Source organism: Channa argus, chromosome 12, assembly GCF_033026475.1.
Source record: "Channa argus isolate prfri chromosome 12, Channa argus male v1.0, whole genome shotgun sequence".
NCBI lineage: Eukaryota > Metazoa > Chordata > Actinopteri > Anabantiformes > Channidae > Channa > Channa argus.
Window position 1 is genome coordinate 11238072 of NC_090208.1, and position 18458 is coordinate 11256529.

General features: G+C 40.6%; 1 protein-coding gene across 4 annotated transcripts in view; it reads left to right on the forward strand.

Annotated features, from left to right (window-relative positions):
* kcnip4a (potassium voltage-gated channel interacting protein 4a) overlaps positions 1-18458 on the forward strand; it is a 116596-nt gene that overhangs the window by 33223 nt on the left and 64915 nt on the right. The window contains exon 1 of one of the 4 annotated variants that reach the window (XM_067525192.1): positions 1942-2642. The exons of the other annotated variants lie outside the window; for them this stretch is intronic. Coding sequence (XP_067381293.1) covers positions 2558-2642 — 85 coding nt within the window. The 5' untranslated portion in view covers positions 1942-2557. Of the gene's footprint in view, positions 1-1941; positions 2643-18458 lie in introns of those variants that run through there. 4 annotated transcript variants of the gene reach the window in all.

An 18458-nucleotide genomic window follows, 5' to 3' on the forward strand; every position in this document is an offset into this window, starting at 1 on the left:
ATTTAAAAACTGTGGCTCACAGGAGCTCATGATTGAGTGGACAAAACCGCCACAACCTTTGAATAATGTGTAGCATGGGATTTGCTTTTGAAGCTTCACAAACAGCAAATTTACCATTCTTGATGTCCACAATTTTGTCAGAGCTGTTTTTTTTGTTTTTGTTTTTTTTAAATAAAACCATACTGTAACAACATGGCTAATAACTAGATTTAACCTGCAGTACATTATTATAATAATAATAATAATTAATGATGAGAATGATGATGTTTAACCTTTATTGCTTGCATCACAAGTTAATCAAGATCCTAACTCCTTGTCTTTATTTTGAACTTTTAACACAATGTCATATATGTAGCTATCAAGCACACTATTGTAACTTTGATCCATATTATGTAACTTTTTAAATGTATTTTTACGTTTTGTTTTGTTTTTTTTACTTGAATTGTGCGTCAAAAACTTAATGTGGAGAGGTGCAGTTGAAGCCTCCTATGATCCAGATTTATTAAACATAGAGAGCAGTGCAAAGATATTGACTGAAAGTTTTTGAGCGAGGCTCACCCTTTTACCCAGCCAGGCTTTCAGCAATTTATGCTGTATTACTAGCTTTTGCATCATTGTTGTAATTTGACAATGACTAACTGAAGGGCTGTGCAGACGGCGGCAGCACGTAGCAGGTAGAGAGAAAAGCATAACAAAGCAGTAAGAGAGAGGGCCTGGTGGAGCAACGAGCACAGTGGACTGTCCCTAGGAATGATTAGCATTGTTTAAACTTAAAAAGCATAGCAACAGTACGTAGGGAGGGTCGATTTTAAAAAGCATTTCTTTTTTAGCAAACAGTGCCTTAAAAACTACAAAGTACTGCAAACTAAATGTCCTTGATGTTAAAAATGTGTCTGTCATCTCCCCTGCCAAAGTCTGAGAAAGCAAGTAATGTCACAAAGGCACTGCGACGCCCCACAGGTACCTTGTAAATTATTCACCTAATTAAGACACTGTGCTAGTTCTGTGTGCTGCTCTGACCTAGTAAGAAGTTTCACACAATGTTTCAAGTCATTGAAATCTTCTGTTTTTCTAGAAGCACTGTTTTTTTCATTCCCCAACTTTGGAACAACCCTTTCATTGGTCATACCTGTCCACAACAAGTGTGTGTGTGTTTGTGTATATATGTGTGTTTGTGCTCTCCTAAAACACCAACAAGAACTCCAAGGTCAGAGTCACCAAAATAAACCTGCCTCTCTATCAAGTGACCTGTAAATTTCTAGCCCATTTTGAAACAGATTTGAGCCCAGTGTTATTTTATACCTTGACCCATCAGTCTGATGGATATGAAATATGCCACTCAGTGTTTTCCTCTGCTGATGCACTGCAGTAGTATGACTGCAGAAAAAGAACAGTAAAAGGTTTGACTTAATGACAGCCTATTCAGATGGGAGAGCTCGGCATTGATAAATGAGTGCGATTGAGGTACAGTGTGGGCCAATTAATGGAGAAGATGATGCACTTGGCTGGTCCGAAAGTCATCACAAGCGCTGAACGCAGCCTATCAGTCATTATTAATACTGGCCTTGACTCACCAACTAAAACTATTTTTCTCTGCCTTTATTCTGTCTATTGACTTAAAAAAAAACAAAAACATTTTTACAGTGTTATTTGTCACTTCCCTTAACCACTTTCCTTATCTGTGTGTCTCAAGAGCTCACATTCACACAGGCTATTACAATTACTCATTTTTTAACGTTCAATTACACATCGTGCGCCAGGTCCATAATGTCCTGTCATTGCTGATTCACTGAGGTGGACACTTTCCCCTTAATTCTCCTTTATTTCTCGTCTTCTCCACCTCCTCGTGTGCTTTCTATCTCTCCTCTTCTCCTCCTCCTCCTACTCTCGGGCCAATCAGGCCACACCTCCATGGCAACCGTCAGCGACGGTAAAACATCCACAGATGGTGCCGAGTAGAGTGAGCAGCAGGCGCACTACGAGATCAAGTGTGGGAGTGTGTGTCTGGTTGTGTCTGAGAGAAGCAGAGCGGGAGAGACTCGCTGGATAACCACTGTATCGTGAAGCCAACAGTGTGTGGTCTCTAGTAACACCCGAAGAGGAGCAGGAGAGTGCTTGCTCTGAGGAGTTGTAGGAAAAGTCTGGAGAGAAGGAGGGAGTGTTGGGAGGGAGGAGAAGAGGTAAACCATCAGTAAGCAATTAGTATTGACCTGTCAAAAGAGCACATAACATCCCCAGGGTGATCAGATTTGCAGTGGAGTCACTCACTTGTGGAGCACGGACAGATACATACACATACAGCCACGCAAGACGAGCGCTGTTCACCGCTCTGCACTCACTCATGATCTTTACTACCGCCACACGCACAGGCACAAGGGCCACGCCGACACAGCCAGAGGAGTCCGGGAGAGACGCGGACGCTCACCCCATTTTGGGACTTTGTCAAAACTTTTGTTCTTTTTTCTTTTTTTAACCTTGAAGCCTTGAGTTTTCCCTTTGGTGCTGACTTTTCCGAGCCCCCCCCCCCCCCCCCCCCCCCTCACCCCAAGGTGGAAAGATGAGCTGCAGAAAAAGGTGCAAGCGAGAGATCTTCAAGTTCGCCCAGTACCTGTTCAGACTCATCACAGGCACGCTGAACACCGGTAAGGCTCCTGGTGGACTTTCTCCCCCGTGTGTTTCCATTTTCCAGTGATTCACGTCAATTAGCAGCAGGATTTTTGTGGCATCCTCCTAGGAATTGGGTTCAAGCTTCTCCAACATAGCCAAAAAAATGTGCTCATTACAAAGTTTACATTTGACACACGGGACTCTGTTAGGACATGTGTATACCTTCACTCCTCAGTGGTCTGGTTGTGTATACATTTCTGCCTGCAAGACCCACTCGAGAACTATGAGGCTTTCCAGAGGGGTTTGAGTGTATTACCTAGTCTGTCCCATACTTTGTGTATGCACATGCATGTGTATTGTACATTTAAAAGGTTAGAGGGACACACAATGTCTGGAGGTAGCTTCTTATGCAGTCTTTGGTTGTTTAAAGCTGTTTTATTATTTTTTTTTACTATATCTAAACAGCCAAACACTTGACATGCTCTCATGCTCTAAGCACTTTAATAATTTGAACTAACCATGGATACAGATTTCATTAAAAGCATGTGGTGATAAAAAGCATCAGCTCCAAACTTGTCCACATGTTTATTTTGTAAGAGACATTCACAAGCACAGTCAAAAATAAAATGGAGCAGTCAAATCTCCCCCAGAAGCAGGTTGAGAAAGCACATTATCAGTGTCTGTTTCTGCACCCGCATCATGCTGCAAAGCATAATAGAGCTTTCTTTAATAAGACAGAGAGTGAATCATTGGGTTTAACAAAATAAATACCGGATTACAGTGGATTACCAGCAGATTACTGCATGAAGACATAAGATAAAGGTTACTAGCAGAAGCATTCACTTATTACTGGCACATGTTCTGGTATGCACCAAACTGGTGCTAAGGATTATTTAAATATATCATGCAGATGGTGGTGTGATTGCTTATTCTTAGTGGCTACAGTGCTCTGCCTGGTTGTACAAATGATGCGACTACAGTTGAAACTAGGAGGCTCCTGTCCTTTTTTTTTTTTTTTAACATGGAGCTTCACTGTCTAGAAGATTGTTAATTATCACCCTGAATGAGTGAGATGGTGCTGAGTGCCAGAGTGGTGCAACATAAACTTGCTAATGAATTTCAACATGCTTCTGAACATATGAGATTCAGATTACTTTTACTTGAGTTGGCACCATCAAAAGCTTTTTATATATTCTACTGATCCCAATTAAAGGCACATTAAACGGAGCTGGTCACAAAGACAGCATTTCTGTATAAGCATGGACTACTTTCTGCAGTCTCCTTGACCTCAGAGTCAGCGAGAACAAAAGGGGATGATGGGAGGCAGCTAGACGAGAGCTGCTCTATCAACAGGCTCCCCTATTAAAGGTGGAGATGGCTTCAGATTTCCAATCATACCGATGGCTTTAGGCTCGTGGGAGATACCAAGCTTGGAGAAGCCCATTTCCTGTATCTGCCCAAAGAAGTATGCGGTTGGTTTCCATAGCTACGAACTGGCCCTTTACGTCACAATGCAATTCCCTCTTGGTGATAACGTGATTAGTGTATGCTCGGGGTAATGTCCTTTAGTGTGTGGCATTGTTTTACATAGTACAATATAATGGTGTTCTTTAATGTCGGTACTTATTTATTGATTGGATTAAATAAATGACTGCACATATTTCCCTTTGGACTAAATTCAATTACTGCACATGTGCTGAGTTAGAGGAACATATTTGTCATTACTAAACACTATTAAAATTGTTATTAAATACAAGAAATGTTTTGTACACACACACACACACACACACACACACACACACACACACACACACACACACACACACACATACACATTTTTGAAGGTCCCAACCAGCAGTATTGTAGCCTATTTTTCCATCTAGAGATAATTCATTTCTTCTAGAAATCCACACTGTTATGTTTCTCTCATTCACATTGATCACGTCAGCATTGAAGTATGAAGCTGGTGCAAACACATGTTGATATCCTTTACACATTACTAGTGATTTATCAGTCAGTTTCCACTAGAGGAAATACATTTTAATGTGGACATATAGTTTGTGCGGCAGATTAATAAAAACTGGAGTTTGGACCAAAGCAAAGCTGGCTCAGCCATATTTGTGTACGGGCAGGGAAAGAGAATGATAGATGTGGTCAGTTAGCAGACCATGAGATTTTAATTAAGATGTTTATTGTCCTAGAACAGCCTCACAGTCATTGCTTCATTGATCACTTAGTTTGCTAAGGCCAGCACAAATGCATAGTGTAGGTCAGGGGTAATGTGTGTGATGTAGCGGAAGCGGCTCGCGCAGATATTGCTGTACATGTCATCTGTAATGTCACAGGTGATTTTTGCCCACACAGGCCTTTTCTCTCTAAAGATATATGAACAAGATGCACAATAAAGGTCCATTATCCTTGTAGTAACCCTAGTCAAGGTTTTAATTTGATGTCTTTACTAAGTGCAGGAAGTAATTTATTAATCAAAACTGACTACTGCACAGCAACTGCATTAAAGATGCATATAAAGAAATTTAAATTAGTGCCTCCGCTGCTGCCCAGTAGTCCCTAAATTTCCCAGCTCTAAAAGGGAAAAGTCACTTGTTCTCAAGCTTCCAGGTTATATATCTAAACAGCGGTGTCAGCACATATTGAATATACTGAAAAGCAGAAACCTATTTGCTGCTCACACCAGGGGAAATCTCGTCTTCAACTTTTTCAAACGGAGCCGCAGTGACAGGCGAGCGGGGGGAGCAACGAGTATCCATCAAGATCATTTAGTCGTCCTAAAGCTGGGTGATTTATGCCACTTGCTTTTTGAATGACACTTTTTCAACGTCGGTATTGGCTGTGCAGAGAGATGTCTTTAAATGTATCTTGAACTTCTTCTGTTTAGCTGGATTTCAACACACACTAAATGTGCCGTGTGTTTTAGTGAGGTTTCTCCACATCTTCACAGTTGGCTTGTTCCCTGCGGGTTAGGCTGTTGGGCGCCTCGGCTTCTGTAATGCCTTACCTGTTTCTGTCATCAGAACAGGCTGATATCCGTGTACTGTAAGTGATTCCAAGGTTGATGCTAAGTACCAGTACACGCTTGCTCGACCCCTTCTCTCAGGCTGGAAAAAGTTTGCATGGTAGCACATTTTGCTGCGTTATAAAAGCTGTGATGAGCCTCTGAGCATTTTAACCAGCTTGTATTGATTTCAATTTGTCACTGGAGTTATTTTAAGTTCAGTGGAGATTAATATTTCCTCGGCTGTGTTCTTTGTAATGGAACAATCTTCAGTGCATGCTGCGGCCGTGAATGCCAAAAACAAGCAATTTATTTATACCTCTCCTTATATGTTGTGTTTTAATTGCTTAGTCAGCTAATCCTTTCCCTTGTAAAAACTGCAGCTTTCTCCAGTTTTTGTTTTGCAGTCAAATGTTTGTTTGCCTCAGCTTGTCCTCGGTCAGCCTAGTGTCTCTCAAAGGATTGTCCTCACCAGAGGCTGCAAATGGTTCTTGTAATACACACCGGAACCAAATAATAGATAATTAGTGTTTGTCTATGAAAGGTTCCTGACAATGAATAGTTGATTAGATATTTTTCCATCACACTAGTCATTTTCTTTCTAATAATAATACCACTTTTGATCCCTGTTTGGCTTAGTGTGCTCAAAAAAATTGGAATTTGGGCACAGAATAAGCAAACCCCTAGTTAATGAAATTATGATAGAAGCACCAAAAATTAAATCACTCCAGTATTCAAACATTGACCAGATTGCAAATGACACCCAGGTTTTGTTAGGGAGTATACATTACATCAGACTAAACAATTAAAGTACAACAAAAGACAGACAGACCCATTTTTCCGCTGAATCAGTGCATCACTTTTGTGCTGACTGTGTTCATACCTACAAGTGGGTGCTGTGAAAAATGCAGTCTGTGGCTTTTTAGTTTGGACTGTCTGCACACACGTGCGCAGGCTTGCTCAGTGATGCGATGGCCCGTCTTTGTTTCCCTCTTGTTGGTTTCCTGGTGGCCATTAGCAGGTCGTGTTCCACCTCCCCCAGGAGAACAGCACGTTCAAAGCCCATAATCCCTGACCAGACACTGAATATTTGATACCTAAAAGCACGTCCCCTATTAACAACGACAGGGGAAGAGTTACTATGTTACGCTGCTTGGTTTTATTGGTTGGGGTTTAGAGTGGACATTGTTTTGCAGTTGTGATGTACCATAAGTGCAGTGCAGTGCTAAGCAGACGGTGTAAAAACGTTGCACGTGATCACAATTATTGTAATCAAGCTAGTGTAATCTATAACTCTGGGTTTTGGGCAAATTATCAGTCTTTGTTCCCCTGTAGTAATTACAGTTTATGGACCATTGCAGAGCTCCTAGACATATCAAATGACCAGGGGAGACCCTAGTATGTCTTGGTGATTTTCGTTTTGCAACTGATTTTGTCCATTTCTTTAAAATCTGCTAGTATTTAAAAAAAAAAAAAAAAAAACACCTGCTTTTATGCTTTGCAATAAATCTGTGCATCTATTGTAGCTGAAAATTTCCTGCATTGTGTTTGGACAGAAGCAACAATGACAGATGGCTAACCATGTTGCATAATGTTTCCTTTCACAGCCAATGAACTTACATGGCATCTGCTTAATTCACCTGATAAGCATCTGAATGTATCCGGGCCTGAAGTCTGACGTGCTTGTTTTGTGCAAGATGTGATCGCTTACTTGTAGCTTGCTCACAACGTTCTAGAAAAAGTCATCATCTCTTCTGCAGGTTTGAGTATGTTGAAAAGCAAAAGCGTGATAAAAAGTAGGTGCAGTTTCAGCACCTTTGAACGCAGAATGCTATGTGTAGCTATAATTGTAGCTAACAATAAGCTAATATTGTGTTGTTTTAGTGACTACACATTAAAATAAAGTAATAAAGCATATTCACAAAGTAACAGACTTACCAGGATGTCTAACAGCCTGATTTCAAGCAATAGATTAGCATGCTGTGGTGATCCAGAGCATGAAAGTAACACTATCAAGACTCTTACATAATGGAAAAAGAAGAACAAGCATCGGTGTCATGTGGCAACAGCTTTCTTTTAACCTCGCACCATGACCTTTCAGCATGACCTCTATCCCAAGCTTCACTGCCTTTTGAGAAAGCAGAAAGAAGACATTTGATTGTGAGGTACGTATCTCTATCAGTCTTCTGGCAGGCGTAGTTCACCGCCTCTTTGTTTCACAGTGTCTCTACCTTCTTCTGGTTTCTGCTGCTGTGTTGTCGTCCAACACTACAGCAGCACTGATTTCTTGGCTCCCTGAGGCTGTAAGCACAGTGCTTGGCTACATTGCAAGCATTACTACAATTTTGTTGGCAGTCCTACAATAGTAGTAAACCCCAGCCTGACTGAAAATGACTGACAGCTGACTCGGTGCTGTCTATAACAGGAGAAGAAAGGTTTACTCACTGTGGTGGAAAATGTCGCCTCCTAGTTCAGTCTCTGTGAAACCATAGTGAAAATTTTCCTTGACCTTTTTCTCATGTCAGGATTGAGCAGTGGCTGCACATGAAATATTACAAGGTTAAATAATTTCTACATCATCTTTTCTGCTCTATAGATGCCCCCCAAAAGTCCCTTTCTATGCTGATGACATCATTGAAGCACCTTTCTCTCTGTAGTTGCAGAGAAATCCTTCTGTCCCTCACCAACCTTTATAAATGGGCATTTTGTGATTTAATTAATAGATGTAAAATGAATAATTAGCTGAAGATGAGGTTGTCATTGAAATGTCAGCCTCAAAGTTGATTAAAGGTTTCACTGTCAAGGGATTGTAGTCGGAAACATTGTACATCGTACAATGTTCACTCCAGCCATTTGACTGGCAACAATTCCAAGGTACACTCCTGCCTTTTACCCAATATCGCCTGGGATTGGCTGCAACACACCAACCATTAATAGGATAAGCGGTAAATATAATGGACGGATGGATATTTCTACCAGCTGAGTAGTACTTAACTGACCTTCAACTATGACTGTTTTCAGGTCCAGCTCCTAAATTGATAGGTTGCCCCATAATCAGATTGATAACATGATGTAGACAGAAGAAATGACAGTACAAATGTAATCAAATTTATAAATTACTTGCAAAGCGCAAGTTTTGACCTTCAACACGCCCACAGATACTTTAGCTGAAATTGTTCATTTTGTGTGTGTGTTGGTATTCATGGATAGTTATATGTTCACCACCACAACAACATCCACTAATCCCTTCAGTTTGACGTATTGCATTTCCCCTCATTTTTCCATATTTGCATTCTGTATTGGCCTGTAGTTACCTCATGCTAGTGTCCATTTAAATTCACCCTTGCTAGCCTCCGTAATCAGTTTTCCCATTTGCACTAATGTTTGTCAACGAGGGTCCTTGTGAGTGGAAAGAATGGCCGGGTTATTTTTAGTTGGCTTGGAGCTGTGTGTGTGGTATTACTGCAATCAGTGAATCCAGCAGAAAATCCATCTCCCCGGGTTGGTATCGGTGAAAAACAAAGCTAAACCTAAAAAAAAAAAAAAAAAAATAAGCGAGATGTTCAGAGAAATGAGGCAACCTCAGTGGACCAAAACTGAACAAAACTAAAGAAGTGCCAAAACAAGACTGTAGCCTTTAAGATTGCAGACTATTAGGAGGAATCCTAATTTGTTTGTTGTGGATTTTTCTTTTCTTCAAAGTTGTTATCACCTCAGAGAATAGTTCTATTACCCACCGTGTTTTACTGTCTGCTCCGACTCTCCCCAAAGTGATCTGTATCGTTAACTTCAATTAAAAAGTTTCCCCACCTCTGCTTCACCTTTCTTCTCTTTTGCTTGCCCTTTCAACCTTTGCATTCACTTTTATTTTCCTCCATGCTCAGCGGTATCTCTCGTAATCACTTAATTTTAAGGGACTGCTGAGGCTCTTTGTTTTAAATGTTGTCTACAGTCGGCTGCTGTTGGCTGCCCCAGACGCTCTGCTAGATGAGACACGCTGCCCTCTCCATGCACCGTTAGCTGGCAATTACTTGAACTGTAGGCCTGCTCCAGCCCCTGCTAACAAAAGGAGAATCAATACACCTTTGAGGGTTAGAGTGGGGACTCAGGGGAAAAGAGAAACATACTGATACTGAGATAATGAGCTATTTCAGACAAGAATCGCGCACAAACAAAGTTAGTCGTGTTGGTGCTGTCCACGGTGCTGTCCAAGTGCAAAATATAAAATTGGAAGCACTTAACCAGTGCTTTTCTACTTTATCAGAAGCCAAATTGATTCACACAGCTTCTTTACTTGGTCACTCACTCACACCGATGGGGGAGTTGCCATATAGCTGGCTTGACCTATCAGGAGCAACTGACTTGGGCTTCAGTTTCAGTGTCAAAGACACTTTGACATGTAATTTGTGGAGCCAGGGACTGGTAGACAAATAGTCCACCTCCTGAGCCAGTGAATCACTGTGTCGTGATCAAACTATGTGAAATTTCAAAATATTACATATAACATTGCTGTCCAGCACCTGCAGTTTTAGACAGATATCAGTTATGCATAAAACCTGTTGTCTCCCCGGGGAGCATTTGTTTCGGCAACCACATTAATCAAGTGAGCAGTATCAAGAAAACAAAATGTGGGTGAGTATCATATATCAAGGCAGCTAAAGTAAACTGTGTTTTACTTCTTAATTACACCCTGTTAGCTTTTGTCACTGTGGAGAAGGTTTCTTTCTCACATTGTTGTCATTGAGTTAAAGTCAGCCCCTGGCTTCCCCAGCTGGCTATGAAAGAGCAAAAAAAAAAAAAAGAGAGAGAGAGAGCAATGTGTACAATCCCATTGAGAGTGTGTGGTGTGTACACCTTGCAATCCTTGCTGTTAGCTACAATATACCACAGTACTACTGGCAGCCGAGCCACTGCAGTGTGGAATATCTGCAGCATGGCATCAATATGTCATGTTTAGTATCAGACAGGTTACAGTTGCAGTTGATATGTAATTTGTTGTTTGATTTTCCGCATTGAGATGAATTCCTCACTTTATAATTTATTTATTTATTTATTTTTGCATGATTCTAATTAGGTGTGTGAAGAAAGTCACTACAAGAGTCGGAGGTACAGCTGCATCGGTTAAAAGCTACAGATTCTAACTAAATTCTGTAGTCAATCAATACTGTCCAAAATCAGTTTTTACAAATATGCTTCTCTTCGTGTTCAGGTCTGTCACTGTTTTCCCACTGTGTGTGTGTGTGTGTGATTCTTGATAAAACAACAGTCTGAAAAACAGCGTGGCGGCATCAAGTTTATAGCTAGGAATAGCATTGTTAATCATGTAGGAAGTTATCAGCAGAGCAACTTGGCTGGAGCTTGTTATGTTAATTGTTTTCACAGTGCTTGCATAAGCTTAAGTGTTTGTAATGTTGCCTCATGAGCGGCGGTAACGTTAAAGTAACACGTTCGCAGCGTTTTATTGAAAACTACATCTCAGCACAGTGTGATAAGGTGAAGCACCAGTTTGACACGGCATATTTACTGTGCAGTAGCCCGAGCTGTAATGGTGCAGGTTGCAGGCAACAGAGGAAAAAATGCTGCTGTTTAACCAGAATGTTGTTTTCCATCTTCCGCACTCAATGCGTTGCCTATAACCTCCAAATCTAGCAAACTACCCATTACAGCCCGGTCTATGGGAGTCATGGCAAGCGCTCGAAGAGGACATTTCAGGTCAAGATTGAACACGTATACAGCACTTCCGCTCATCACTCCCCGCATCTCTTTTTTTTTTTTTTTTTGAAAACCAGTGTAATCGCTCACTGTCTGTGGCAGAGCTTGTTGTGGACGGTCATGCAGAAAATGGAGCTCTTTCTCCATCATTCTGCAGACAGATCCACCCTTGGCCCCAGTACTTACCTGCCTGGCTCTGTCAGCACAAGGCAGGTGTAAAGAAGAGGTATCCATCTATATTAAAGCATAATGGCGGAGATCAAAGGCATTAACATGTACAGAGTAATTGACAAATTAGTGGGATTGAACCCGTTGGGATTGTGTTGTAGTAAAGGTTTGTCTGTTTCGCTCGTCCTTGACAGGTGCATTTAGAGTTAGTATTTCAGTACTCAATGCGTCTATGAATCTGAGTATCTGAGCAGACTGTATTTCTACTTAAACATGGTTGAATGACATTTTAAATCTAAACATTGGGTTATTTTGACAGATGCTTCTCAACCATAGTGAAAATTTAAGTGAAGGTAGTTTTCTTCTTTTTTTTTGTCACTTATTTTAAAGCAGTGATGCCAGACATCCTTTTCTTCTAAGTCATATCCATTTAATCAGCATTTGCATGCTTCTTATTGTCAATATTGTAGACAGGGGTGATTACAGTTTAAACCGCTATTTTGTTATGTCTTGTCGGGCATGGTGATTTTTATTGGACCTTTTAAACCGCACTGCTCTCTGCATTTGTTCCATCTCCAGTCATAAATTTGTGGTGTGTGTGTGTGTGTTGGGGGTATAGGGTGGAGGGGGGTTGAATGGAAACATAAACCTTGGACTCTTCTGTGGTGCAGCCTGCAAACCACGATGATTGATATTCCATCATTTGGCTGATTTATGACTATAAAGTGTCTTTTGTAATGAATGCGTGCCACATCGATACAAGCATCTTGAATGTTCAATGATGTGAAACTATGATTTTTGTATATGTATTTTTTTTTTTTTAAACAAATTGGAGACATTTTCACATCACACTGCCAAAGGTGCTGAACTGTTTCCTTCAGGTATGACACTGCAGAACACCTTGAAAACTGATTAAATGGTTGCACCTCAACGTGCGAATGTAGGGAAGAGACTGAGGAGGTGATGTATGACACGCCGAGCAACAGCGCGTCCTCTGGGGAAGCGAGGTGTCATTTACAATTCCTGTTCAGTCTCCTGCATTTTCCACGCACCGCCGAAGCCACCCCACATTCAATTTAAATGCAAAGCAACAGACAAAAAGGTATTTGTGTTGCCATTTACTGTGCCACAACCTCAGCAGTCGCCAAGCTTCAGGCAATACAGCTGCAAGGCCAGTCTAGTCCTGTGTACTGTTTCGCAGATCACACTGACCATTCTATTGACTCTAACAGGCTGATTGATACATTAGATTTGTACCTAATGAGGATGGATCACCCTGTGCTCCTGTTCTTCCTTTCAGGTTCTTCATCCTATTTTTTTTTTTTCCTGCTGTCGTTTTTGCTCTTTTCTGTGATTAAACTGTGCCCCTAAAAGGAAATGCTTGCCTTCTCGTCCGACCAGTTTTTCTGTTTCTACTGATTCTAATGAAACTTACTGGGACAAATTCACAGCAGAATAATGAATTTCTGTTTTGCGGGTGATTAGCTGTCTTGTTGGATCTTGATAATGGTTTGGTTATATTGTGGCCTAATCAATGGCATTGATTTCATTGTCAGAAACTATCATTGTTTGATTGTAACATTTTTTTTTTGAAGGGGAAATAAGCATTTGAAAAGAGAGCCACCTATATGCAAACTCACAGGTTTGCAGCCCGATGACAACACGACAAAGTGAAGTAAAACACTGCTGCTCAGAAAGGTGTTAGCCTCCTTAAACCAGGTCACATCAGGTCAATCCCCGGTCAGACCGTTGGCGGTACAGGTAGATATTTGTGGCTTACTTTGGGTCGTGTAATGCAGGTCAGGATTGTCAGTTTGAGTTCCATGTCCTTGAGTTTAAACACTAATTGGATGCCAAAACCCTGTACAATTCTCTAACTCAACCAAGAAAATATTTTACAACTTATCACAGTGGCAACAGTCTGCACAGCAGACGTGCATAAAAGTAGCAGGGGTAATCTTTTTACGTGTCCCTTCTCTTGTTCCGCCAGGGGATTCTTGGCTTGTAGTACAGTTTTAATCGCTTGCAGACAATAAAAACAGCTTCCTGTTTGCGAGGGGAGAGAAAAAAAAAAGTGTTATCTGAGCTTTGCTAGAGTAAATTGAGTGGAGTCACTGGAGCAGAGATGGAAAAGCAAAAGGAGTAAATAGAGATGCACACAAAGCAATATTTGCTTTCCAGTATTTCCATTCCTGTCTTTTGTGAAATGTATGACTTAATGCCATGGAATGACCCAGTGAAAAATGATTCTCTGGGGTGTTTGTTTCACTGAAAAAGCCAACTAATTCTCCAAGCCAGTACTAACAGACAAGAACGAAAGAGCCTAGAAAAGAAGATGTGCTTTAAAGAGGTTTGAGCTACTCATACATCTCTTGATAATTTCCAACGAAGAGAGAAAAACTGAAAGTGGACATTTAAAATGAGAATTATTTTTAAAACAGACAGCTTCTGTGCATGCACATTCATGTGACCTGGATGAAATTTAGAAGATACCATCTTAAATATTAAAATGGAACTGTTTAAATTTAAAGGCAGAAAATAAGTTTGAACGCAGACTGCTGCTGCCGTAAAATTCAGAGATTTGACATCAACAGGCCTTTAAGGTCAGTTCAAGAGGTTTATAATATTGTGACTGTGGCGTCCCACAAATCATATCTGAGAAATATAATTATGGTTCCGTATATTGTATTTAGCGATGTGAGTTTGTTGGATTTTCTTTACATGTGTGCAGCAGGTAGATTTCAATGTGGAATTTTTTTGTTTCTACTTTGGGGAAATGCTCTGCTCTCAGCAGACTGATGCATATCCATCGTTTAACGTCAGCCATGCTCATTAAAAACATTCTTTTAGAACTGGGACAACAAATGAGTGAAATCACTTACTTTGATGTACAAATTAGTCTTCCAACACCGCCACATACCAAATAAACTGCATTTTAGATGGAACAAGTCGTATTGTTGTAGCCATGTGATACGATGTGAAAGTGGATGTCCTACGGAACGTCGCAATGATTGATTGCGCAATCTGCTTAGAGACTTAACACCAGCAGCATGTGTGTGGCCATAGCAGCAAGTGTAGAGTTCCTAATTGGTCTCACATAAAATAAATATCACTGTTGGTTAGATATCAGAAAGCAGCCAGCATGTGGGCCACTGTGGTGTTTGTATGCTGCCATCGAAGAGAAATTCAGAAAACATTGGAATTGGGCCGAAACAGTCGGGTATCCGAGCAAATATAAACTAAGGGCTTTTATCAAACAAGTGTATTCCTCATTACTAACACATGGCAGCATTTGGTTTTATCCAGTCATCTTTCAGATTACATTCGACTTACTCTGCAATGTATTTTTCCTTTTTTGAATATGGAACTGCAGCTCCTGCCTGCAGCTGTGTTGGAGCAAATGTCTACACTGTGGAGTATTTCATGCATTTATGCATGTATCTGCAGTGTAAATATTAGTTTTGCTCAAATGATATGAAGACGTGGTTAATCTGTCATTCCCTAATAGTATATGTGGAAACAATTCAATCAAATTAACATGTTATCCCACTTTTGACTTCTCCTACCTCAGACCTCCCTTTATGAATATTTCTTAGAGTTCTGCTTCAACGTTTCATTAGCTTTCCGATTTAGAGACTGTCACTACCCCGAAGCTACAGTATCTGTGCTTTGAGTTCAAATACCGAGTGCCAGTGTTCTCTCTGCGGCTGCAGCTGAAGCAGTCTACTCTACAATGTGCTGATGGAAAGTGGCATCAAAGCCAGAGCCCTCTGGGGGAGGCTGATATTGTCTGTCATGCTGGAGTAGTGGTGTGGGGTTTCAGCGGGGTACAGTAAGAGGTTTGATTTCTCTGCCATGCATTCTCTGCCTTCACATTGGTATTGTCTGTGTAATCAGACTCCAGTTTTGATAAGGTAGAGAAATAAAAGGTTAGTCACTATCAACTGGTTAAGTTTCTGTTTAATGCCAGATTTTGTACTTCAGCACATCCTCCGTTCATGTAGATTTGGAGCTTTTGCAGTAACAGCATTTGTTACTGCAACAGCAGTTTTTTTTTTTGGTAAAATTTATCAAACGTAAGCACACTTGGGTGTATTAAAAGATTGAACATAAGTATTTCTCTATAGCTTACCATAGCTCTGATAAGCACTGTGTGCTACACACAATAAGAGGGGGTCCAGTTTTCTTAGTTTAGAGGGGACAAGTGGTTCGCTGTGGCGATTATGTGCTTTCTGCCTTCTAGTGCTAAGCTTTAAATCTTTTCTTGTGTCATGTTTCTATCACTTGTTCTCTTTATCTGTGTCTCTCATACAACCTTTATCTCCTTTACTGTTCTATTTGTTTCTGGTTTATGGAGGTGATGTCACCAAGCCAAATGATAGTTCCTCAAGCTTTATGTTTAACAGAGGACCCCATTACAAATGAAGAATTGGCCTTTCTCTGCTAAAAGATGCTTTGTGAGATTTTGTGATGGGACTATCAGACTGTATGTTGCTGGTGCTGCCAAACTCAAGGATGCATTTACAGCATGTAACTTTTATTGGAGAAATTTACAGATGTGGTGTGTGAAATTGTGTTTAGCTTGAAACTGATGGGCTTATTATAGATTGACCGTGGTGTCAAAATGTTGTATAAAAGGATATCGAGGGGATTTTGAGCGATGCTTTCAGGGGGTGGTTATCTGTTTGGCCAAGTCAAGGTGTTAGATGTCTGCTTAATGGAGTAATAAATAAATAAATATCAGAAGATTTGATTTTCATACTCTTACATGTGCTTCTACTTTATTGAAGTTTGCTGAAAAAAATCTGTGAAACATTTGAAATGAACATACCTTTGAAGCAAAGCTACACTAGGTGAGTCACGTTTGAAATACTAAGCTCTAAACCAACAACAACAACCCACTCCACTACAAATACCGAGTCAAACAAAAGAACCCTCGTTATCGATCATCGGCGCTGTGGTGCACGCAAACATACACAGGAAAGTACACAAGCAGGAAGTACTCAGCACATCCCAAGGAGATCACAGTTGCTGTCAGGCTCCTTCCCTGCCCCACACAGAGTTCTGAGTCTCGACCCTCAAGTGACAACCAGGCAAATTGGGCTTGAGGAAGCCCGGAGGCAATCAGAGTGCATAATTACTTGTCCTTTAAGCAAACGATCAATGCGCTCAGCAAATCTGACTGGAGCAAACTGGGACATGCTAAAATAGACTCTTTAGGTGGTTGGGTGGGTAAAGTTGTGGAATAATAAGAGTGAGGCTGAAAAGCTAATTTTTGAAACCTCCTTAAACAAAATCTTCACTTCCCAAACTCCCATCTGCATGAAATCTGCAGGTCGCCACCCACCTCCCTTGATTCTATATCAGCAGATCACCGTTGGCAATTAAAGAACACACTTTATGTAGTTTCAGTCCCATAGTGACTGACCCCGACTGAAGTCGAGGATCATTAGTTTCCTGCAGCCTCACTGTGTAGTCATGTCACGTGCTCTTCCTCTGATTGCCCACCACTGTTTTATAACCCGTGCCTGTGCCACCCTATGCTAATACTGATTGCCTCTGCTTTGCAAGTCTGATCAGTCGGCCACTGTAATATAAAGGGGTATAATAATTTGATTTATGTTCATGTCCCCTTTGTGTGAACCTATAGCGCATGCATGACTGAATTGTATTTTTAATGTGCCTATTTTATGTCATCCAGAACTGTCCGTTTTGCTTGCTTGTTTGTTCCTTTTCATAGCAGGTGGTCACTGCAGAGCCTTCAGATTGCCTTTTCATACTGGAGTGGTTGTATGTCGCTGTGGCAGGGCTCTTTTGAAAGATACTTGTACATCTGAAGGGGACTTGTGCATGTGTGGGCTGTCACAATGAATCCACCTGAAATCATCACCATAGAACATTACTCCTCTTTTTTGCATTGTGTCGTACTTGGATTTGAGAACAATGGCACTTTTCATGTATTGTTATGGCAAAGCAGTGGATAAACCCACATTCGGATCATGTCAAAACCTTCGAACAGTTGTGCTGTTTACTTTTCCAGTCGGATTTAAGGTCCTTACTGTATGTATTTTTAAAAGATTTATGCATGACATCTTTGCAGGGGCCTGTGCTGACTTCTTATTCATTGCCTCAGCGTGACTCCCGTCATCTAACACAGAGCCCAAATCATCGGCTTACACATACAAATAACACAGGCTTCATGTTCATTATTAAGACGGTTGTGTTCTGTAAATTATTTCGTATTTCACCCACGTTTAGTCTCTCTGCTGTCTTGTTCAACCAAAAACACATAAGGAAACCTACCATTTGCTCTTTTACACCTCATCTAAAACACTGCACAACTGCATAACTTCAGCTGTGAATAACGGATGATTTGTGTTCAGGCTAGGATTTTATTGGGTTTACATTCAATTGCCCACTTCTTGCAACCAGAAGAGTGTGAATAATTGATGTTTGAGCTATGTCTGAGGGCAGAATTCAAAGGGAGTGTGTTCCTCACTGAGTTTCAGGGTTTATAGTCCTGCAGGCAATAAAATAACCTTATAAATGAAACTTCAAGAGGTGAAAATTTGGTGAAAATCCACACTTATTGTGAAATTGTGTCGCTCTGTTGAAACCCAGCTGTGAAATCTGATTAAACAAATTAAAAAAAAAACGTTGCCATCAAATTTAAGCTAAAAAGTTTTTAAAAAAATGAGGAAATATTCTGCACCTAAGGCTTGAATTATTCATTTTAACAACCAATCCTCAGAAATATCTCACTGTGCACATTTGTTGATGCTTGTTGACACAGTTTTTTTGCTAACACATTCAAAGCTGCTAAATGGTGCACATTGTTCCAATTATCTGTAAATGGTCACTTTCACTTAACTGAGTGCAAAACAGAATTCTGGTCAATTCTTGCATGTTCTCTTGTGAGTTTGGTCAATTTCTGTTGCTGAGCTGTGAAGAAGGGAAA